Source organism: Toxotes jaculatrix, chromosome 3 (genome assembly GCF_017976425.1).
Source record: "Toxotes jaculatrix isolate fToxJac2 chromosome 3, fToxJac2.pri, whole genome shotgun sequence".
In the NCBI taxonomy this organism is placed as follows: domain Eukaryota; kingdom Metazoa; phylum Chordata; class Actinopteri; family Toxotidae; genus Toxotes; species Toxotes jaculatrix.
In genome coordinates this window covers 17,300,304-17,325,449 of record NC_054396.1, presented here as the reverse complement: position 1 = coordinate 17,325,449, position 25,146 = coordinate 17,300,304, and the positions used below count along the sequence as shown (strand labels likewise).

Sequence of the window (25,146 nt, the reverse complement as noted above, 5' to 3'; positions counted from 1 at the left end):
TCTTATGACGGACAGGGGGAATTAAAGGGGAAGACCGTAAAAGTTTCCGACAGGTGAGGGAGGGGAAAACGCTCAAAGGTCACCAGGCGGAGCGGCCTCCAACCTTTGATAGTGGTTAAGGGACACATACAGGGCTCTGAGAGCTCTACGGCAGACCCAGCGTTCAGCCAGACAGATTATAGTGCTGTATCAATGCAACTGTGTCAAGGGACCAATCCTGAAGGAGTGTACTGATGCTGAGGGCGGGGGAAGGAGACGTGGCATCCTCTACTGGACATGCACGGAGCATTATGGGAGTTTCTCATTCAACTTGACTACATACCTCTTTTCCCTGCTTGGACAGTCACCAATCATATGACAGTGAGAACACAGGAAGATGTACAGAACAATAATGTATTTTTGAGGCATTTCTTTATAGGGTTTGTAAACTAAGAATAGACAGCAGAGAGGGATGGAAGAGGAGAAGCCGGGGAAGTAATGCTTGAACAAGTGCGGACTGTGAAATTAATTGTTGGATGGAGGGGGAAACAAATGTTTATGGTGGATCAAACTTCAAAGGTTCACATGGAGCATACTTTGGGAAATTTACTGGTTCAGCATGCTTGGAGAGAAAGGAAACCTCTTTATGGCCCGATGAACATGCTTTATGATCACAATTATGTTGCGCAAGCTACAGTGCCTTTTAAATTTTTTAAACAAGTTTGCTCTCGCTTCTATACCTAAGAGCCCACCCACTGCTAAAGTATCTATGAGTTCATTCTCTGCCTAGAAAGGTGTCTCTTGCCAAAGTGGCGCACATGCCAAACAGGGGGGGTCGTGATGGGGGACTGAAGAGGAAAAAGAAATAAAAATACTGTACCGATTGATCTCCAGAACTTGTGACTGCCGCCTGTCAAGCATATTCAGAGAGATACAATAAATCTGCTTTATCTGCATATTCTAAGATCACACTGGATCACCTTCAGATCTAGACAACTACACATGCTCAGCATGCTTTCCATGTTGTTTATAGTAGCAAGTAGAATAAGGAAGCTTAAGTAACTAATTATATTTACTTATATTTAAAGTACAGTAGTTTATTTTACTATACTTTACCTGAGTATTTCCATTTTATGCTACTTTATGATTCTGCTCCACCACATTTCAGAGGGAAATATTTTACTTTTTACTCCACTAGACTGAATTAGTTACTAGTTACTTGTTATAATCTTATAATATACAGAACATTGTTACAGGTTAAACCAACACACACCTTTTTGGCTTGGTAAACCCTTACAAAAAAAAGCATGTTTCAGATGTGGCTGTGTTATTTCAAATCTAGACATCTCTGATGGTTTCTTTTAAATAACTGTGAAAGGCTCAAAGCGGTACAATTATCCAATGTTTCACAAAAATCAAAGTTAGAGACATGTCCAAAAAATGAATACAAATTTGTGCAGCAGAACCATGTTTGTTCTTCTTTACTAGCCCATTAATCATCTCATTACTGTCTTTCTCACTGATGCATTGGTATTTACAGTCTAGTAATAAAATATATAATGATAAATCACTCACGATTTTCGGTGGAAGGAGAACATTTACTTTTGATACTCCTCTGTATATTTAGTTGATAATAGTTCTGACTGTGAATGCAGGACTTTAACTTGTGTGGGTACTTCAACGTAGGTAAAAGATGTGAGTACTTCTCCCACCAATGTCTATTTTGTCTTCTAATCGTGGCAAAAGGGAAACTTAATGCAACGTTATGAGCTCACAGAAGCCATGTGTAACGTGCACTGGCCTGTTTTACTGTTTTGCATTCTGTTTACCTGTTTGCCTTCTGTTTATATTAGACTACCCTGAATAAAATATCACCATTTTTCAGCGGCTTATTGAACATCGCAACGCTGCGCGATGAACTGTGATCAGAGGAAAGAGCTGCACACATTATATCATTTTCTGTCTAATTTACAGCCTCTGCTCAAACACAGTGCTCTGATTCCATGTAGCCATGGTCTGTCGAACACCAATTAGAGCTTTCCTAAATTAAATTCATCTTTGAAAGGGTTTTTTTTTTTTCTTTTAGTTGCCCGTAGATGAAAGCAGCTTTATTTATAGAAGACTGATAATAAGACTAACTCCCTGCTGTGGGGCGGAGTGAGATAAGAGTGAGAGTATAGAGGGAAAGTGTTTTGAGGAGGAGAGGAGGAGAGGGTTCTCACTCACCTCCGCATGGTGTTCCTGGTTCTGCTGGAGGACCTCTATGACTAACTCCGCCAGGCGAATTGTTTCCTCCAGCTTTTTGGCAGGCGTGACTAAGCGGCCTACGTTCTCTGAGACAAAAGGATGAGGGTGAGGGATGAGTGGTTAGTCAAGCACAGAGAAGGATTCCAGGGGGATTTTTATGACTATTCAGAAGATTTTTTTTTTCCTGTCTATAATTTTGACCGTTTAATAAAAGTATAAACACAGCACTTACACTGTGATGTTTACGTACCATACCCCCTAAACAAGTGAAGCGTGTTCGCATTTATATGCATTTTAGGCTGCATGACATAAAGCAACAGAACTGATGTGTTTGTGGGATAATCAGATTTATGTTGGAAGAGTATCAGGCACAAGAATAGTGGCGTTGAGATGGAAGTGCAATGTGGCATCAAAAACATGCATATTGTGGAGCGGTACTGAATAAGCCATCTGAATAAGGAGCTGTCGCATGGCATGGTAAAAAATAAATAAATAAAAAAAAACACTCACTGAAAACACACTGTAAAAATAATTCATTACTTCAGTTTGAAGTTTTCCATCAAATCAATTTCAAGATTTTCAATTCATATTCAAATATGTCTCTAACACTGTATTTTGATTGTTATTAACAACAATTTCATTCATATCTCATACACTCTATGCTTCTAGAAGCAGACAAAAGTATAACAATCTACTAAAATGACATTTATAGCCATATTTACAAGTGATTACATTACATGAATACATTTAAAGACGATTTGTAGGGCTCTCTTAGGCATTTTTGACATTCATGTCAAATTTAATTTAACAAGTTAATAATCTTATTATATAAACTCTTGACTATACTAGACAAAATGACTTTCTTGGAGCAGGTCACGCAAAACAAGTCTGACTCATTTCAGCAAAATGTCTGAGGTGTTTGGTTGTCAAGTCATTTCCTTGGAAATTTGTCTTAAATTAAAAAAAAAATGAATATTTTTACAGTGTGATGGTGTTGTGTCTGCCATCATCTAAGGTTTAATGCACTAGAAGCTGTTTCGGCCCCTCCTTCTCTCCTTTACTTATCAATAGCTGTTAACTTTGGTCTACAATTTGCAAAAGCTCCAAATCACTTGCTTGTACCTTTGCTGACAGAATGATCTGATAAGACAGTTACATGTCATGAAATGGGATTATCAAACAGATGATCAAACAGCACGACTATGTGGGATGATATAAGTATAATTTGGACATGGAACTGAATGGCTACACAAATCTGAAATCAAAAATACATAAATACATAACTACATAAAACATTAGCAGCCTTAAGGCTGCAGTTCTGACTGGGGGGGGTCTTTCTTGTTTTTGCTCCTATTTGACTAAGCAGTAGCATTTTCTCAGATATTTCTACTAAGGCCAAATGAATTCGTGTATCTATTTTTGGATCCTGGCTGTGTAACAGATTAAAGAAACCTTGATCTGACACTTTAGGTTAAGCCTTCAATTCTCCTGTAAAGTTTATCATCAGGGGAAATCTGAGATATCTAAAGAGCCAAGGTAATACTACAGCCATTGTCTTCAGGGACATTTAATCGACACTAATGGATGGATCACATGGCTTTGTCTTACAGTAACTATATATCCTGTGGTCATAATGTCCTGTAAGGGAGAGAGCTCGGGGAGCAGATCTGAAAAAAATGAATCAGGGTTTGGTCGAGAAGAGGCAGCACAGCACACCTTTGTGGCTTCGTAAGCGCCATTAAATCATTACAACCAGAAACTGGATGTAATATTGCTATTATGGCATTTAAAATGATAGACTGCATTCTTAAAACATAACACACCAATATCCAATGTGTCTGACTGCTGTGGAATATTAAAGGGCCCGTTCACCAAAATCACAAGGAAAACAATGAAGACATTTTCCACATTTCTCCCATGGTATTTAGTCATGTAGCAATAGTTTTGGTTTCCCGGGTGGTGGCAACGAAAGTCTCCGAGGCAGACATCTGAAACCAGCTGCAAAAGGTTTGCTGGATGAAGATGTCTGGATGTGCTCTAGGTTTTATAATTTACTGTCACCTGCTTTTAGCTTTTTATATATTTTTACTTATTTTTTACTGTATTTTCTGTTTATGTCTATGTTTCACCTGACTGCAAGACAAATTTTGCCTCAGGGACAATTAATTTAAATTGTAGATGAAGTGGAAGTTGCAGTAAAATCTGTGTGACTGCATACCATGAAAGTAGAAAATAATTCAGTTTGTTTTTTTTTAATATGGTTGAACTGACCCTTTAAGTACCTAAAATGATTATCAAATCTGATTTAAATGTGCAAGTAATATATGATATTAAGAAAATGCATATATGCATACACTTGTCAGAAGTGTGATCTTCAGTTGAAATGTGTGCTAATTTGCGCTGAATCTGATGATGAGGTTTATAGTAAAATGTTGCTTATGTCCCTCTTTTTTCTTTTTTACTTTAACATTTAAGCAAATATAAAACTCATTCTTTTTGTAAGAGATTGTATCACTCTATAATTTTTCATCCAAAAATGTCGTTTGATATATTTTTCACCCAAACCACATAATTATTCTGTGAACTAAATAATGAATTAAGTCTGAACTAAATGAAAATTAAATTCCCAGAACAAACTCAACAGTCTTGAACCACATTTGGAAATATATAAAGTAATACAATCTCCACTGTATTTACTTTATAAAAAGAGATGCTTAAAACATGGCAAGACATTTGAGAACTTGAATGAGTGTGTATATTACCAGTGTGTAAAATATACTGTGCATACATGCATATGTCCTCTATCTACTGACAAAATACATGTGTGTGAGGGGGTGAGGGGTTACGGTTTGTGTGTATGTACATGTACATGTGTGCACTGTGGCTAAACCACAAGCTAAACATGAGTTCACCTGGATCCTTTTGATCCTTTTGACCTTTCTCAACTTCAGCAAGAAAAAAAGGAGAGAAAAGATAAAGAGGAGATGTTTAGAATTAGCACGGTTCTCGGGTTATTTTCACGTTACAGGGGGGAAAACTCAGAGTTGTTATTCATCACCATGTGACCCTTTCAAAAAATCTGCTGGGACATTTTCAGCTCCAGGGAGTGAGGTTTCTAGGCAACAGATAAACGTCACAAACATATAATAAAAAACAGAAACACTGAAACATTACCCTGTGGAAAATTAGAAATCAAAATAGTGATAAGATGTTTGTTAACAAACAGACAAAAGCTCAGACTATCATAAACAGGTAGGACACACAAACAGCTGCCAGGATCATAGACAGGACACATTGAGTGACTTGAGTTGATTTGAATCAGGTAAAAAAAAAAAAAAAACACAAACAGGAGCTGTTAAATCCAGACCCCCTACCCTGTCCTCCCCATACAATAGCTCTGTCGACAGATGCTCCTTCCCTATCTCTGGTGTGACAGTGGGAAAAAAAAAGCCTACCTGTTCGGTACAGCACACCACTGACACATGATCAGACCAAATGACTGGAGGAGATAACAATGTAAGCAATGTAAAAATGCATTCAAGTCAAAGGAATGGGCATCCAACCAAAAGAAAGAAGCTTACAGACCAGACTGCTCATTCATGTCCATCACAAACAGATGGTACTAAAAAAAGGACCCCGACTAATTCAGTGTGGTACCGCTCAGATCTCTCATCTGGTGCGCTCCCCACTCACTCGCACAGACAAAAGGCACAGATAAAAACAAGCATGGCAGGAGCAACATCTCTGAAGAAAGAGGAGAGGCAGAGGGGGGGGGAGAGGTGAAAGCTCTTAAAAGAAGCAGGAGAAGGAGAGAGACTGGGGAGAGGATGATGAAGGTACTCACGGATGGTTAAATCCATCACTTGAGACGCCAAGCAGAAGACAGGGTGCTCATACATTTCCCTCTTTTTCCCTATAAAAAAGGATCGTGGCATGCAAGAGGCTGGGGTCAGAGGTGGGAAGGCTAGAGGTCAGAGGCTGATGGGAAGAGGGGCTGTCCAGGTGAAAACGATATTCTGCTGGGCAGGAGGCCCAGGAGTGAAGTCAAATGTGTGGTTTGGTTTGAACCAGGCGCCTCACAAGGACAGTGGGAAGTAAATTCATATTGCATGGCAAGATAATAAGGTTTAAATCCTTAGTATCTTTAGCACCCTGAGGGATTTCTTTCAAGGCATAAACAACATCAGAGTCTTCTATGTTAGTATGCAAAGTGCATGTCAGTGCATTTAATGAATACACTGGAATAAAAGACGCAGCAAGAGAGAATAAGACATTATAAAATGTCTTGTCATTGACGTAATTTTTGATATGTAATCCATGCCAATAAAGAAAGGCCATGTTGTTATGTCTTAAAGCACATGCAGGTGTCTGATGCTGGTTTGTCAGTGTTCAATCCCAGCATTCTTTTGTCAAAAGCCACTTATCACATAGTAAAAATAGTCAAAGTGATAACTGTGGCAAAGCCAACAACTGTGAGCGAGGAGAAAAAAAGCAGAGCACACAGGGAAGGGACAGGGAGCAGAAGATAGTGGTCTTCAGCAAGAACATAAGACAGAGGTGACAGGAGAGCTTCTGGTATTTCAAGGCAAGAGGGGGGTGGTGTGTTAAGGGGGGCGGGCAGCGTCAGCTGGAGGAACCAGAGAGGTAAAAGCTACAGTAAGATAATGGGAGAGGGGGAGTGTGCATCGACAGGGAGCTGGAAGTCAGGACATTCAGTTAAGCTGAACTCACAGTCCAATCATCAAATGTCAGAGGCCGGGATACTACACAGCTTGAATAGTCAAGGCACAATGAGAGATCAGCACATCAACAGATTTCAGGGCTTTGGATTTGAATGCATTTTTACTCACACACCTCTACACAAAAGCCAACTTGACCTACAGAACAGCACAGAGCTAAAGCAGGCCTGAAACAAAGGAGAGAGTTATTGGACTGAGACAAAAAGTGTCCGGCAAACTGTCACAAATAATTTTGGGATGCCATAAATCTTCTGGGATATGGACACAAATATACCATATACCAAGATAGATAGATAAATAAATAAATAACAGCAACAAGTACAATCTCATACTGAAGTAAGAGAAAGGACATCTGGGAATTTATGTGTAGTTGTTTGTTAAAAAAAAAAAAAAATTAAATTGGCTTCTCCTGTTTTATTCCACACACAACCACTGACTGAGGATTTCGATCTGAAACCATTTAAAAAATCATTTCACACACTGATACTTTGATGACCATTATAACTGTTTCATGGACATTTTTTTTAAATCATTATATTACGACATTCACCTCTGAAAACATTGTGTGATGCTGGGTTGTGTGTTTCCAGTTACCTTCAATTTTAGCATATTCTTTAATCCTCTGGTAGTTGAGCTGAGCGGCCTGCTCCAAACATTTGCGGATAACTCCTTTAACTTCTTCTTGCGGAACTGGGGTCACAATGTCCTTCATCAGGACCTACAGGGCACATTAAAGAGGGATTCTGTAAGCTATTTTTAATTACATCACAGTTGTTTTTTTCATGGGGTATGAATTTTTTTTTTTTTATTATTATTATTTACAAACCCTTTCCAGCAAAGATAAAGTGGCCTTCAGTGCACCCTCTGGACGACCGAAGGGGAAACAATATCTAAAAGGGAGGATGTAAACTGACAATGTAACAACAGTGGAAAAATACCAATCGGCATAATGTTTCGTGACTTGAGGTAATGTGCAGTTGGTGAGTTGGTGGTCACCTGAAATTTACAATCTGGTTTTCCAATATCACACGCAACCGTTCCTTGATGTCTTCAAAGCGCTCCTTCTCATCCACTTTCACTGTGCTCAGCCCGTCTGGCCTATGAGGATCACACCCACATACTTTAACCCAGATGAAACCCTGCAGAGGTTCAACCTATGCAACCTCTCATCTGAGTCCAAAAAAAAAAAAAAAAAAGGAAAAACACACTGGTCGACAGCTATCAGCTCCCCGGGAACTGACTGCAAATTGTGTGAGATTTGTTTCTTGAGTTCCATTTGTGTTACACATACAAATAAATGGCAATGTCTCACCTTTTTTGCCCTTGAAAGAGTGGTATTTTGGAATCCTTTCTCTTTCTAAACTTGAATATGCGTACTCGTTTAGAGGCAGTGCGAGGATCTGGGCTTTGGGAGCTCTTTGGGGACAGGAGGACCTCATAGCCCAGCGGCCCCCAGTAATTGCTGCCCTCTCTGACTTTAACGGATGCATGGGAGGATGAATAACATGGACAGTAAGAGACTATGGCAACAAAGGACAGAGAGAAAAGAAAGCAAAGAAAAATGGTAGAAAACAAGGAAATATGTAGAGATATGCAATTGATTAACAACAAAACGTAACACAAAAAAAGCTGCAAAAAATAAACAATAACATTAAAACAACAGAACATGAATATGGCAAAGATGGAGGACAAAAAAATGCTTCTAATGACGCTGACTTCATTCTGTTCTTGCCCAGTGTTTGTGGAGATGTAATGTGCCCACCCACTGCACAGTATAGGAGGTATCAGTTTGCCTAATAGAACACAATTTGTATTTTTTTCAAGGGAGTTTTGGACATCATGTGATGTTTATGTGTTTTCAGATCCCGTCCAGCAATGTCACTTACGGGGCACAAGCACTTTAAAAGAAGGGATTAGGGCACACCTGTTCCCATGGACATGGGAGGCACAGAAAGCGAAGCTGTAGTGGAGAAGAGTGGGGTCAATGATCGCCCCGCTTTCTGCTCTTTCCAGCAGATCACGCAGGTAACACAGATGTCTGTGACAACCTCGAACCCCGTTCCTGGCACAGTACTCATCCAAGACAAACACCTGGCCTGGGCTGAACCATCCCTGCACAACACAAGCACAGATGGGGATTGAATTACTGCATGTCAGCTAACCAAAGCAGACCGCTGCCTTAAATGTATTATGTGGTGACGTTATGGCGGGCAGAGAGGGACACTCACCAGGCAGCAGAAGGTGTCATTGAGCCTGTGGTCCAACGTGAGCCGCTGCACCATCTCAAAAAGCGAGGCGTGGTCAAAGCTACAGGGGTTAGCGGAGATAAACTCATCCATGCCATGTTTCTGAGCTCTGTCAGCGTCTATCCAGCCAACAGCACAGGGAAAAGCACACGGTTCAGAGGAGAAGATATCAGTGAGGAACAGGCGAACAGCAAGTCTTCATCACAACACAGAAACACCAGGGATTTTTTTGTGGCTACTTCTAAGGGCAAATTATAAACACTTACAGCTTACATTGTCAACTTGCATTGTGTCAGACAGCGTAAAGAGATTTGATGTATTGGTGGATGAGATTCTATCGATCTGAAGCTAAGCACAGAGGGACGGGTGCTTCTACTGTATGCGCATGCATGAATCTTAGTATGTCCCATTCCCTGATGTTTTGCAAGGGAAAGAAAATTTTTACATGTCCGAAACGTGCTCAAAGAAGTGCTGCTGGACAAAATTAAATGCATTCTTCTTAATGTTTTCAATAGATTCTGCCATTCGCGATTGTTGAATGTCACTCAGGTCCTGACAAATATTGAGACGTGTGCTAATAAAAAAAAAAAAGACACAAATATGACAAAAGAGTAATTAATTTGAACACACTGTATAGTTGCAGTATAAAGTGCTAATTCAAGAAAAAAGCTAAGTTGTAAAAAAGTCTCCAGTTATATACAGATCCTGGAAAATTAGGTTCTGTCTTCTTTTTTTTTTATGTTTGTCTTGCTTCTTAAGTTTTGCCATTAACCTTCTCTGTATCAAGAGGATGCTCATATTTTGAAAACGCTAAGCCTTCTCTGTGAAATTCAATTGAGAAAGAACATTAAAAGCATCAAATTTAGTAAAAAATGTGATGAAAATATAATGAAACTCAGAAAACATGGGTGATGAAAACATTGGTGGAATAATCTGTTTTTTACGTCTCTATACAAAAATATATAACATCTACGAACTAAACTGACCTTAATTTCTCTCCCTGTAAACAATAAAGCTGTCGGAGACGAAACAATGGGGACAAGGATGATTCAAAATAGATAAAAGATGCTGTCATGTTCTGAGTGACAGGTGTCATGTCCATGAGACACTGACATGAGTGATGATGATTTGGGGGTGAGGGTGGGAGGTGGTGGCCTGATCTTGGCTGGGCAGGGCCGGAGTACCAAATAGAGCACAACTGACGTCTGTCAACCTCCAGGTCAGTGAGAGGGAAGGAGGAACGAGTGTCACACGAGTGCTAAACATTCACAGAAATTTGCTAAAAAAGGAACCTACAGAGGGTTACACTTCAGGAAATTAGCTTTTCTTTTTTTTTTTTCTCCAATCTGAGAAGGAAAACCTGTGAGACAACACGTAAAATGTGGATGATGGAAACAGAGGTTGTTCAAGGAAGAAAGACAAGATAGGTACGGTAAGTCATAATGTAAAAGAGTAGGACAGTTAACACATTAAGTCTAGAAACACTGAGCGAAAATAGTTAATGGAAGTAGAGGCGTGGCCAGTGCTGGATGAGAGACGGTGAGAGGATGACAGAGGATTCGGTGGACAAAACAACCTGATGAAGACAGTGGTCAGACAAGTGCTGGAGGAAACTGATGACCACGAGAAGAACATTCACTCGGGGGGTTGGGGGGGGGGAGTTACAAAGGAAGTGATGTTGTGGAGGAGAGTTAAGATAGTGAGAAAACGTCCAAAGAGTGAACAGAAGGTGCCTGGAGTTGGGCTATGAGACACAGTGAGTGGGCTACTATCTCCTTTGGTTGGATAAAATGAGGAAATGGCGTTGAAGTCCAGAATACAGTACTACAATACTACAGTAACATTATCACAACTCACAATAACGTCTTGATAATAACTTCAACCATGAATAAAATGACCAAATTACAAAAGTGAATAGGCGAGTACTTTTGCATTCATTTTTATAAAATACCACATGCTGGAGTACACTGTGACTTTTCATTGAGCTTTTAAATGTCATGCACATCTGCAGACCCATTTTCAAATTTGCATATTTTTTCTCTCGTTTTGGCATTCCTTCATTTTTTTTCTCTACGCATTTGCAAGTTGACAATACTTGAATATGTTGCAGTGTATTCATGATCTCTACAGAGCACACTAACAGGCATACCACTACCGGAGAACTCTAATAGGGTAGCAATACAATTTGGTGCAAGTACATGGGTAAATAGCATGAAGCCGACAGAGGCAAAACTGTATCATTCTCTGGGAGATGGGGGAAATGAATGAAAAACTCCTGTATTTGTACAAAAGTATGGACACATGACACAGGTGTTCTCCTATTCAGGCAAACAAAGGGCAATCAAAAGAAATCAAAATGAGATCTCTCCTTTCTGGAGGTGTAACACCGGTCTAGCCTCTATCTACAAGCCCAACTACTGTAGGAGGAAGGAGGAGGGGGAGGGGATCCGGAGTATTTTATCGTAAGAAGGGGCGGCATTAGCTACTCCTTGTCTTTGGCATTCAGAATACTCCGCATACATATTTGCCAACTCTCATCGAGAAACGTTCAAAGAAAAAGAACTAAAAGCAATTGAGCCCTCTGAGGTAAAGCATGATCAACATTTAGGAAGTGTCAAAAGAAATTTCCCTCATGCATCAAATATGTATTTTGAAACATAACGTCACAGGCTGCCATCATCACTCACACTTCATCCACATTTCTATCTTTGAATCAATGTACATAAACATCTGATTTTTCTAGGTGTCGTCTAACTGCTATAAGAGAATCATCAGTTGGTTTTCAGCTCTTGAAATTGACATGATTGATAGTAAATTTACATTTTTAAATATTTCTCATAGCATTAGACGGGTTCACTTGCTTTTCTAATAGTATGTCACATTTTATTATCACATTGCTTTACTCTGAGGGGTCCCATCACCAATATGAATAAAGAGAGAAGGCAATTATGCAGTAACAACTATAATATCAACTTTAACCATTACTGAGTCAAATAATAAGTTCTTAGAATAAAATACATGCATCCTATACTGGCACGAATGGATGCTTATACTTTGATCCTCAAGTAGAGGTCGTCAAAAACAAAAAGTTACCAACTAATATCTAAGACATGAAGCGAGACGTGAAAAAGGAGAAGAGGGAAAGAAGAGAGAAAGAACGTTGCATTTGTCAGATAATCAGCGGGGATTATCTGAGCTGTGCCGGCTACAGGGAAGCACTTACCCTTGAGTCCAGCTAGAAGACAGCAGGGTAAGAAGGGACAAACCAGAATAACATAAAGACTAGCAACAAGGCTGGAGGAGAGCAATCACGAAAGACCCTGACCTAGCAGCTGCATTACTCAAGAAGGGTACAGGCAAAGCATGGAGAAGAAAACACAACTCAAAAACAACAACCTATACCAACATGAGAGTTTGTGGGCGGTGGTGTGTGAGTACATGTGAGGATATGTGAACTTGACAACAGATGCTGAGGCATATTAGAGAAAGGAGGAGGGAGACAGAGACAGAGAGAGAGAGAAAGAGAGAGAGACAGAGACAGAGGGAGGAAAAGAGAATTTACGATCCTCATCACTCCACTGCAGTTTATTTATTCTGGATTCTGGACAAGTACTTAAGGAGTCGAGAGCTACACGTTAAGTACTGTCACTCTGTCTAACTGCAGATCAAACAGAAGGCTTACTTTTAAAAGGGACATTGGCAAACACATACACCCACACGATGAAGTAAACCCCAACAGTCACTTTTATGCATAAAAGATGCCTGTGTCTTTTTTTTTAAAAGGATAGAGACTATGAAGGTCCTGGAAAGACTAAAATAAATCAAGTGGTGACACTACCGGTGAAAACTGTGGAAGTGTTTTCAACAATGGGACAACAGATCACAATTTTAGCCATCAATGTTAATGTGCTTTAAAGGGGCACTCTGAGTTTATTCACACTGATTTTTGTTTTCCAGAGAAACTTCAGAAACGTATGTGTATTTTCAGCCACTACTCTTATGTGACCATTAGGAGTTGGGTACATTAATTTTTGCATTGGGGGCATTAATTTTCCAGTCGGGTGCCATTAAACTACTGAGGAAGAGGGCTCATCAAGATGAGGTAATTAAAAGAGCACCAGTAAAACTTTAAACAGTGGAAAACATGATGGAAATATGGCATTTATGTTTCTTCTGTGTATTATTTTGAGGATGTTTCACTCATATGCTCCAGTATGATTTATGAGCTAAGTCTGCTTCCATTGTAACATTTTGGTCTTATCAGTACAGGATGGTATGGAGTACCCCTTTAAGCCATCTTTGTAAATTTTGACCAATATGATACATCATATAAATTTGCTGTATTTTCTGTACAATGTATTATATGAAAAGTCCAACACAACAGGCTTGTCCACATTTATTGAACACTTATGGTGTGTGATGTGCACTAAACCACTTTCTAGTATGAAACTGGTTGATTGGGGAGTGAAAAAAAAACTATTTAAAGTGTGTGCAGATCACTCAGAACCTTCATAGGACTCTTCTTTTCGATCGGTCCACTGCAGCAGAGTCAGGAGGGCTGTGTATGTTATGGTCCCAGTGCCATTCAAGACCACCAGGGGGTGAAACATGTACGCGTGGTGTGCCACAATGTTTCAGGGAGGGGGTAGGAGGTCTGTGCCACTGTGAGGAGGCTTTGAATGGCAACAGCTGGCATCAGAGGCGTCAACTAACCACAAGAACGATCACATACTGGACAAAGAAACCAATGGAGAAACAACATAGAATTTATGTGACAGGATTCTGAGTAACTGGTCCAATTCTTGTAGTTCATGTAGTTCAACTACAATGATATGATTAACAGAGAGTGACATAAACTTGGGGCTTTTTACAATTATTATTTTTACTACTGCCAGTATTATTATTATTGTAACCCTAGGTGTCACTTTTTTAGTATTAGTGTTGAATGCCAATTGTTTTTTTCTGCCATCTTCCTAAGAAAAAAAGTTTAAAAAAAAAGATTCATTAGAGTTGAAAAGAAATCATTCTTAATCTGTAGAGTCAAAAGATGCACACAACAAAAAATACGTTTTGTTCTGAATAGCAGGATCTATTATTGTGGATTGTTAATAAGTTTGTGACATCAAGTTCAGCAGGTCAGAAAGGTCTTTGTAAGTGTTGTTATAACTTTGGGTCTCCAATAAGAGGAAACTGATTGATAGAATAAGGCCAAAAACCAACTGCAGTATATACAGATAGTGTGAAGAAAAGCGTTGCTGGCTGAATTTGGGGTGATACTTACAAAAAAATATTGTATTCCCTTCTTTAATGAGGAGGGGGACACAGGAGACGGTTACAACAGAAGTTGGTACAGATGCCACACTACTGTAGACAGTCTTACCTTCACTTTGCTACCTGACCTGTGGGCTGCTTAGAGGTGCAAGTACAGTGACAGGTTGGTTAAAACTTTAGACATGTCTGGCTTGGCCGTCGTTCAGTTGCAAGGGAACAATCTGAGAAATTGTCTCAGGACCACGGCTGCCTTCACAGCTGCCCTCTAGCGCTACAGCTGGATTAAAACAGGCCTACGGTTAGGACAAGAGCAGCACACCCTGGCATTGTCAGTCTGAATTCAACCCCAGCAGGCTTGAATGTTCAAATCTTATGTGTGGTGGCCTATTTAGTTTTTATACAGGGTTTTCACACCATATCCTGCTGCTGTATGATAAAGTCTTTTTTCGCGTTGGTTGTTCCTTGTGAACAGACTGATGGAAAATAGCATGGAATTGCACCTTTAAACACTGTGGGAGTGGTGACAATGAGTGGAAGTCCATCAGATGCTGGAGGGATCTGTGAGAGATCAAGGCATGTGTGTGCGTGCTTGTGTGTTAGTTCTACCAGCACGTTTTTTGTGACTGCAGTGTGGAGCGCATGGCGTGAGACATTTATGGGTTAGAGCTTTCACTGCTTTGTGGATGGAAACTGCTCTCTGCTTAGGTGACCATGTTGTGTTACGGGCTACTTACAGAACTGAGAAATGGGAGCATCCATTTGGGCTGAGGCACCCCCTTTGGAGTTAAGTTTCTGGACCTGAGTGGGTGGGACGGGCTTGTGGGACTGGCCAGTGGCGCGATACATGGCCTGGACCCACAGGATGCGGTCCTGCTCGTCATCACTGGCAAAGATCACAGTGTCACCTTCCTTCACTGCATTGAAGAAAGCCCGGCCACCATCCAAGCCTGAGACAGAGAGATGATCAAGTAAATGTAATGAATTTTTTTACAGTGTGCGTTAGGGTACTGTAGCTGCACGATGCGTAGGTGTAGCTGTCTCACCTGGTTGGGGGTCACTGTAGTCCACAGTATACCCGTCCAGCTGGAGAAGTTCCTGTGGCTCTGACTTTTTCTCTCTGTAGCTGCACATGGCGAACGTATACTGACTCACCTTCAAAACAAAGGATTCACCATCACTTCAACCAGCCATAGAAAATGTTAAGTTATTTAATTGTGTTGATCTTAAGCACTGTAAGTTATAGTAATAATCAAAGATGATTTTTCGATACGATAAGAGTAGTCTACATATTTCCCTGCACATCAGTGTAATATAAACTGACGTTATGGCCTAATATAGTCAAGGAGAACAATACTAATACATGCAGTATATGCAAATATTCTTTTTATCCTCAAGAAGCACTCAATAATGGGGTTCAGTAAGGAATCTTTAAAGCTGGCTAACGAGCTAAAAAGCTCCACTGCAATGACCTCAGCTAAGAGGGTCACTGCTGCTTCAATTTGGCTAAACACGGTTTTATTTTAAAGATAACCCACCTGCACAAGGACAAAGAAACGCTTCTTCCAGCGCTTCCACACATTCTTCCCAAAAGCCCACAGATACCTGTCAAAACATTGTTCACACACAAAGGAGACAAAACCCAGGCCACAGGTCATAACAAACACAAATTAGTGAGTGTATCTGGCACACAGAAAGAGTTCATTCTGTTTGATTTTAAAAAATGTGGTTTGTTACACAAAGGAGAAAGGTTGATGCAAATCTTAAGATGAATAGCATAAAGGTTACATAAATGGAATCTGATTAATGATGCCTTCAGTGTTTTTAGTTTTTTGGCACCTTCTCACTAAAAAAAAAAAAAACTAACTAAACCAAACTACACCCTGGTGTCCACCAGGGGGAGTAGTGCACTTCACAGTATTTTTCCATGGTACGTGACTAGAAATGAGGCCAAGGAGCTGAGAGGACTGGAGTTCTATAAGAAAGACATGGAAAATGAAAGGCACATGGGAACGTCACCACATGCTTTACATGGGAGCGTCTCTTACCCGCAGTGTTTCATGTTCTGTGGTTTGTCCATGCGTATGGCCAGTTTGATCTTCAGATCTTGGTCAGGGCAAGCCTTGGTCACAGTCATCTTGTGGAGCTCTGACTGCTTGGGGCTGTTTGGAGTTGGGTGGAGGACAACCTGCAGTCAAACAAAAAAAAAAAAAGTCAGACTCCATAATTGTTAGTGCCGATATCCAGGAGGTAAAACTTTGATCTCATCCTGTGCAACATTCAGCAACACACAATCGACGTGTTTACAAGAACTGGTGATTACGTGTGTTTGTGCTTCAGGTTTTTTGAAAGTGATAGAATAACGTGAGTCAGTGTCGAGAAACAGAACAGAGCTTTGCTCTGCCTCCCTGAAGAGGAGGCCTAATCTCTCTTTGCTGAGTTAAAGAGCTTTGAGGAAGCCTGCCTTCCTGCCAACGCTGCTGCAGTGGGAGATCAAAGAGCCTTGTCACAGCCAAGGTCACTGCCACTACAGGGAAGTCTGAGGCGCCGCCGCCCAAACGCGAACCAGCAAAACCACCTGCCTCAACCGTCTATCACGGTAACCTTAGCCACCTCAGGAGAGAGCAGGGTGGGAACCTGAGAAAAGTTTCTGCTCCCTCTGCATTTGAGTCTGTGACTCTCAAGATTTAAGTAATGTTCAAAATTTTAAAATCTGTTGTTAGAAATGAGAAAAGAGGTTTTACTTGAATTAGCCTACGTCTATCCTTTGAGAAAAGTACAGCAGTGTAACTGATTCGCAGTTTGATCAAACACAAGCAATATGTGAAAGTATTAAAACGAGAAGTGTTTGCTGCGAGCACGCAAATGTGTTATTTGCTCCTCCAGTACTTGTAAAAATGCTCAGAGAAAAAAAAATCAAAATTCAGTGAGTTTTTGAATGTGCAAAAGATTTTCTCAATTTGACAACCTCGTCCTCATGTTTAACTTGCAAAGAAAGGTTATTTCTGAATCACATTCAGGAAACAGTACACTAGAGACTCTAACCTATTAAAATCAGAATGTCACACAGTTACAGACACCTTCAACTGAATATATGTTAGACCAACAACAAAGTGCTTGTGAATCTGTATTTATTATCCAAAGAGGATGAAATTTGCGCGAAATACATATTAGGTGTTCCTTTATGTAACATGTGAGTTGTGATTTCCATGGCTGTGTGTTGAGATCGGAGTATTTTTTTGTTGTTAATAATAGTAAATATTACAACAAGAAGTGTTACCCTGCCCAGTTCTTTGTCCTCCAGTGCCAGCACGCCTGTGCTCTCTGTAAACAGTTTCACCTTGACAGCAGGCAGAGGGTGTGTGGTGGTGAAGTCCCCCTGGGTCCCCCAGCTGAAAGACACAACAAAAGACACTCCAGAGGTTAGCTTCCATGACAGCATGATGGCACAGTGTTCCCACACAATGACTACGTCTGCAGCAATCACTGCAATGCTTTCACTTGTCAATAAAAGCAAAAGCCTGGAAGGGTGATTTCACCTTCTTCTCAGTGTTTTTCCAACTTAAATTATATGGAAAATGTGAGTAAACAACATCAAATAGACAAATAATACGGCAATCAAAGAAATAAAATCCCTGTTTTGAGATACTTTAACACAGCTTTGAAATGGCAGCTGACAGTTTTTGGGCCACAGGGATCGCAGTATACAACAGAGAGGAGACAATACATTGTTTATGGACACACACACACACACACACACACACACACTCACTGCAGTATATCTTTCTATCACAGATTAAAGATGATGGGGGACTGACTGGAAGTCTTTTACAAAAGAAGAAATACTGCAGTCACACAGACCTACAGTGTGTCAAAGTAGGATAAAACCACAGAAGATAACAAACACTTTACTCCTCTGCCTCAGTGTCACTTGTTCTAAATGCATTCCTGCTATTTATACACCAGACATCTTTGAGGCTGCACGTGGCAAGATTTTTTTTTTTTTATAACAAAACACCCGTCTTAACAGCCAAAATTATTTTGTAGGTCTGCAACAGAGAGTGGAGGAGAGATGCCACAGACTGGCTAAAATTAACTTCTGCTGTCAAGCCTATTTTATTAATTTAACCCAGGCACACAGGCATGTCTCAAAAGCAAGACAATTATTTTGTATAGTATCTTTCAAATTCCAAAAGGTAATTCAAACTGCAGTGCAAATATTTTTAAAAAAGCATTAAAAATGCATTAAAAGAATTAATTTATATATAACTATATTTATAACTAAATGTAATAGCATACAATCATACAATAAGACTAATTGACAATTAGATATATACATGTGTGCATAAAGCCTGCAAAAACACCCCCTTCTAAAGTACTTTCAATCTAGGTAATGGAAGAGAAAATCCACAGTCCTCGTTCAATGTAAAAACTACAGGAGTAACTAACATGAGTCAACAGTCTGAGTCAGTTGAATCAAGTAGGTTATCTTCCAAAGTTTTTTAGAAAAAAATTCCGCCTTGGTGTTCACACATACAATGTTTCCTTGCTGTGCCATGGTGGAGGGATACTTACACAAAGAGGGAATCACAAAGAATGTAACTTTAGAAGAAGATAGCCTCTTGATTTGTCTAACTCAGACTGCTGAAACCACACTTTAGCTTTGGCTGAACTAGAACCAGTAACTTCCTGGGGTCTCTGGTGGTTGCCAGCTGGTCTCAGCCATGAAGACAAACTGTCAGTTCTACACTTCAGTTCTTGTACAGATTAGACAAATTAGAGAGAGAATAGTGTGTTAATTAGAGAGTTGTAGAGGTGCTGATATGTATCATACAGACATGAGAGTGGTATTGATCATCAGACTCCTGGTGCGAAAGCAAATAAGCACATTTCCCAAAATGTTGAACTACACCTTTAAAAAAGTGACCTCTTTGTGGCCAGTATGGACAGAAGGAACAATCAAAGCAACCAGCAGTGCTTTCAGTGTCCATGTGGGCATGTGAATATTGTCTTAAAATAGACGTGAACAAATTTGAGTTTATCCTTTCAGAGCAAATCACAGTAATAACGACTTAACCTCATAAAACAGCTATACCTTCACAAACCCAAAGGATTAAAAAAAAAAAAAACAGGGAGAATGCAGTTTACTGTAATCATGTTACACAACATATATAGGCTTTTGTTACCTCTTGCTGCTATCTGTGGCTGCCGACATATCATGCTGCCTTAGCGATATAGTATAAATGCCTGAATTCTCTCTCTGTCGTGAAATATGGAGGACATGGTGTCAATTTCCAACCTAGAGAAGCTGTTTTTCTTGTAACCACTTCTAACATTCATTATTAATCGCAGCTTAATGTACATGAAGACGCCGCAGTTCAAACATGAACAGAGCAGAGAAGCTGCTGACTGAGGGCGAGGAGCTACTGGTGAGCTGCGTTGATTTCAAATGAAAGCATTGTACTGGCATGAAGGTGACCTTGTGGATCAATCTAAGGTCTATTAATGGATGTGACAGTGCTGTGCTCCTACAGCGCTTCCTCCAAAATATATGAAAGCCTGTGTGTGCCGCAATGGGTCTAAAAAAAAAGAAAAAAACCTCAACTGCAGAATTATTAGACAATAAACAATAACCATTCTCACAGAAACATTAACTATATCAGGCCTTTAAATTAAATTTACAATAGTAAGTTGAATATCAGTCTGAGCAGTTACCAAATACAAGCAATTACTGTATGCAAATAACTTGCAATAACATATACATTAATACATTTATCTCATGTGTGTTTGTTTTTTCTGTGTGTACATTCCCACCCACACACATACATATTACCCTTGCCTTGTTCTCCTCTAATCCCTTCCCTCATTCATGTCCCTCCATCTTTCTCACATTCTCTTCATAAAATGGCTCTTGAATTAGGGAGATCAGAGGAAGACATCTGGGCCCTAAAATAGCTCATATTTGCATGAATGTTTCATGGACATTTTCTCTCCTATCTTGTACTGTGCAGTGCTTAAAAAATGTGTTTAGCAGAAGATATATTTTCTTCTTCACTGGGACACCATCAGTGTTTAATGAACTGGCACAACAAGAAGTGAGGTAATGAAGTATTTTAGCATACGTGCAAACTGTTGGGATGTGCAAAGGAAGGAAGAAATTTTACAAACCAGGCCATTTCATACTTAACATCCCGTGAATTACACAATGAATTTTCACACCTTGATGGGCTGAGTCAGAAATCTCCCAGGTTGTTAGGTTCAGCTGTGAATCGTGAATGACTCAAGCAGTTTTAAACAGTAAAGGTTTTTGTTTTCCCACAGGTTTAGGGATTTGCTGGCAAGACTCACCACACCCACTGCCATTAAAGTCTCCATTAAACGTATATTTCATAAAGTGCAGGTTCAGGTACAGGTATATTTTGTATGACTACATGAGCAGAATCTGCTGCTGAGGACCAAATAACTGATAGAGTTCAAAGAAATGAACTGAAGTTGCTCAGCTGCATGGTCCCATTTCTTTTTAAACGCAGTGTCTCACATGCAAAGTGCCTTCGAGAGGGAATGACACATCAGAGAACACTAGCAAGAGCACAGGAAATGTCTCCCCACAATCAAGAACCCGCTGAGATCCAGGAGAGTTTGGCACCATAGGCCTGCAATAAGTTTCAAGTGTATTTTCTAGCAAGCGAGAATTTCACTCAGGGCATCTGAAGCAAATCACTGGAGGCACCAAAGATCAATAAAAGAATGGGACTGAATTTCAGCTGTACAGGCGCTAAAATAAGAGAAAGATAATTAAAATTATTGAAATGACATTTCCCCTTTGGGTAAAATAAATTATTAAAAGCCTTTTCCATCTAGTGCCTGAATGTTACTGCCGGTAGTGGAATCACTGACTATGGATTAACAAAAAAAAAAAACACAAGGAAATAAAAATATATTGCGGGTGACAGTGAAACTGTGTTATTAATGTCCTGTTCATGTTTTAAATGTCTGATTAGTAACATAATTTTATAAAACATAATATACAAATAGCTAGAATGATTAATTGATTACTTATTTGAGCTGCTCCGCCTATGTGTACTTTCCTAGTAAGGATCCAGTAAGGAGTTTCGTTTAGCTGGTTTTTCTTTCAGTTTTTAAAGCATAGTAGATTATTAGCTCTACTAACAATGCAGCGTGGAAAATAGTTTACACTTGTATGAAAACATGAAAAGTAAATGTGCACAAGTGTGTGCACATGCATGCTTAGGCCCTTACGTTGGCTTGGATGCTTCTGCTTGGTCGGTTTGGAGTTTCTCGCCTCCCTCCACCTCCATGGTGCAGTAGACAATCCTGTTCGGAGCCAGAGACTTCAGCCCTTGCACTTCCATGATCACCACCTGGCAAGCACAGACACCTCAGTGAAAGTTGTAGATGAGGAGTGATTCATCTTTTGAAAGAGGTCATAGAGGAAAAAGTCGACAGCAGATGTGCGGGCGGTAAATCCTTCCGGCTTGATAGAAATCTCAAACACTATCTCAGCTTCAGTCACTATTTACACTTGTTGCTGGTGCCCTCATAACACAAAAAAATGTAGATTTTCTACAAGAGCAGCCCATAAAAATTACAGCCATCCTTCCTATAAAGCAAAAACTAGGCATAATCTACCACATCAAATCTTATACGTAGTCTTTAATCGCTCAGTGAATATAGTACTAACACTGCCAGGGGTAGCTGTTATATTGTAACTGTAAATTCCTAGTGGGACAACCAAAGATAGAAAATAAAGAAATATGTGCTGTCAGCATAATGCATCAACTTTGAATGAAGATGTCCATCCGATCCACTAATGTCTTCATTGTGCCAACATATTTTTTTTGACTGTTGCTGTTTATATACCATTTATCAGTCCAGTCATCCTACAGATGCATGCTAGGTTGGCACCTGTAAATAAAAACATTAAGCTAAATAAACATGAACTTTCATGTAGATGAAGGACTATTGAAAGGATGAGATGGAGGCAATTCAAACCAAAAACATTGCATTTATAATATGACTGAAATGGCCTTTTAATTATTTTTTATTTGTCTCCAAAATTAAAACAAAAAATGACATATCCACAGGGATCAGAAATGCTAAATACTGACTTACAGCTGATTCCAACTAAATTCTCTAAAGGTTTCCCTGGTCTGTTGCTTAGGGATTTCTGGCAGCTGCTGCAGCCAATCCGTTGGAAAGTAAACAGACTTGAAAATTAGGCTTCACCAAAACACTACGGAATTGCCACCTCACACAAATACCTAATTGGCAGCATTGTGCAAATAATTTTAGCATTCAAATCCATTGTCGTGTGCCCACTTCAGTGTTAGGGAACAGAAAAGCGGTATTCTTTGCACATTATGTATTTTCTGATTCTGAAATAGCACCGCATCATAAGGAATGAGGTGCGATTGCTCCCTGTTTGGTGGTGATAGCTCATCTCAGACAAGCTGATAACAAGATGACTCACGTTCCCCGTTAAAGAGCAGGTAAATGGGCTTTTGTGTGTGTGTGTGTGTCAATCTGTTCTTCACATAGCGTCTGTTCAACCCCCATGAACAGGTTTGCTGTCTGTTTCTATACATAGTCTGGAGCAGACGAGTAGTCGACAACAGCTCTGATTTATGAGTTCTGGTTTAGGCAGATGTAGTTCTGCACTGAGTTTAAATATTCTAATAGGATAACGTTCACACCATTTGGCTAAAGCTTAAAATGAGAAATGTGTCTGAATTGTTAAAACTTTGTGATGCAACGTGGTTTTCACTTTATACACTCTAGCCTCATTCCTAATGCATGGTACCTCCAAAGTGAAGGACAGAACCACGTCAGACTTGGACAGTGTGTTCTCGTCCTCCTGGCCCATGTCGATGATGGAGGTATTGTGTCCCCGTTTCAGCTTCTGGAGTTTAAACTCTCCACCCTTGGACACGGGCATGCTCTCCAGATTGGCCATCAGCTGGTTCACTGAAGACTTGAGCTCTTCGATGTACATGGCCTCCATCTCTTTAGACACAAATTTGGGGAACTTACCACCCTGTTGACAAAACCAGAAAAGTACCACAGTCTTGATGATGAGGAAGAATAAAGTAAATGTTACAGTTTCTAAAATCTCAAAAGCAGCAATAGCATAGATCTCTCTAGTCTCTTTTTCAAATTATGAAGATCTATTTTGGTGTAAAAGAAATATAATAAACATTGGCAAACATACAGTCTATGAAATACTCCAGTCTTCTTTTGTGGGTGGCAGCTCACACTGCGATGTTACACCATATTAGTGACATATTAACTATATAACAAAGCATATTAAAAACAATCTGAGTCCCCCGCAGAGTCTGACTCACCCTGGCAATCTGGTCCGCCATCTGAAGACGACCATCCAGCTCTCTTCTGATCTGTGCAGCCTGCTCATCCAGGTTGTCCAGCTATTGATAAAAAGAGAGGAGGAGGTCAGTGAGGTCACCATACTTTAACACAGCCAACGGCCAGTGTCAAAGGTCACCTACATCTCCCAGCTTCATTTATCTCACCATGAAAGATGAGAAATCCAAGAAACCCTTTAATACCACACATAAATGTTAACTGCACTTACTGTTGATAACGTAATATATAATTTTACAATATATTTTTAATATATTTTTAAATGGGTTTTTACATATGAAATAGCATATATCCTAATACATGTTCATGCTGAGATACTGTCCCGTCCTTCGTGACCTGCACATAAATTAGCTGGTATAACAAATAGATGAACATTTTGTCATCGTTAATAGTTACCTAGAAAATTTTTCTGATCTTTTAAGTCCAGATTATTTACTATGTACAAGAAAATTAGTGAAGTCTCTGTTTTGTTCTCATTTGCTATGAAAGGTTGGTATGAATATGGGGCATTTAATGGACATTAGAGAATCCCATACCTCTGCTACAATGGCAAAATGTTGAAAGAGTGAGTGATGGATGGGCAACCATTTTCTACACTCATGAAAAACTGTTTATAGGCATCCTGTGAAGTTATTGACCACTAGAAGCACTACTGAGTAGTGTTTTTAAGACTGGGTCCCCGTTCTGTTTTTATCTTGGACAACGACGTATATGACAGATGCAGGTGACGCAATGTACACGATGACATTGGTTTCGCACTATTCAACTGATCGGCTGCTTGTGGCTGTAACATGCACAGAAGCGTAGCAATGTGCCCACTAAGGCAGCGAAGAAGGCGGCAAGCTAGCAAACATGGATGTAAACACTGAATAGCAAACCTCTAATGAGGCAAGAAATGCATTCGACATGTTTGTTAAGGAGCTGGTATACTTGCTCAGTATACTGCTTGTCCGTTGGTCAAGTAGTTTCAGACTGTTAAACCTCAAGGACACACGCAATGCATTTTGGTGAAAAACACAGAATGTAAACATAACTATCTGACTCCAAATGGCAGCTTTAAAGCTATGAGGTATAGCTGGATTCAAATGACAGAACCCTGACAAAGGCCTGAATTAAACCAAATTAATCAGTGGTGGCTGCAGGTTGAAGCAAATGCGACCATGCAATACGAAAGGTGCTCATGCAAATTGGTAATAATGACGACTGGTGCAGCAGGGCATAAAAAGGCTAACTAGAGCTCCGGGTTGGTCTAACTTGCTGCAATCACA

The 25,146-nt window shown here is 39.9% G+C and overlaps 1 protein-coding gene across 1 annotated transcript in view; it reads right to left on the bottom strand.

Annotated features, from left to right (window-relative positions):
- cadpsb (Ca2+-dependent activator protein for secretion b) overlaps window positions 1–25,146 on the bottom strand; it is a 65,468-nt gene that overhangs the window by 12,996 nt on the left and 27,326 nt on the right. Inside the window, exons 4-20 of the mRNA XM_041034178.1 lie at window positions 23,842–23,922; window positions 23,301–23,534; window positions 21,740–21,861; window positions 17,760–17,871; window positions 16,528–16,667; window positions 16,018–16,084; window positions 15,526–15,634; window positions 15,217–15,429; window positions 9,194–9,330; window positions 8,873–9,077; window positions 8,278–8,416; window positions 7,962–8,063; window positions 7,792–7,855; window positions 7,560–7,683; window positions 5,139–5,171; window positions 2,206–2,312; window positions 860–889 (exon numbers count right to left, since the gene is read on the bottom strand). Coding sequence (XP_040890112.1) covers window positions 860–889; window positions 2,206–2,312; window positions 5,139–5,171; window positions 7,560–7,683; window positions 7,792–7,855; window positions 7,962–8,063; window positions 8,278–8,416; window positions 8,873–9,077; window positions 9,194–9,330; window positions 15,217–15,429; window positions 15,526–15,634; window positions 16,018–16,084; window positions 16,528–16,667; window positions 17,760–17,871; window positions 21,740–21,861; window positions 23,301–23,534; window positions 23,842–23,922 — 2,019 coding nt within the window. The remainder of the gene's footprint in view (window positions 1–859; window positions 890–2,205; window positions 2,313–5,138; window positions 5,172–7,559; window positions 7,684–7,791; window positions 7,856–7,961; window positions 8,064–8,277; window positions 8,417–8,872; window positions 9,078–9,193; window positions 9,331–15,216; window positions 15,430–15,525; window positions 15,635–16,017; window positions 16,085–16,527; window positions 16,668–17,759; window positions 17,872–21,739; window positions 21,862–23,300; window positions 23,535–23,841; window positions 23,923–25,146) is intronic.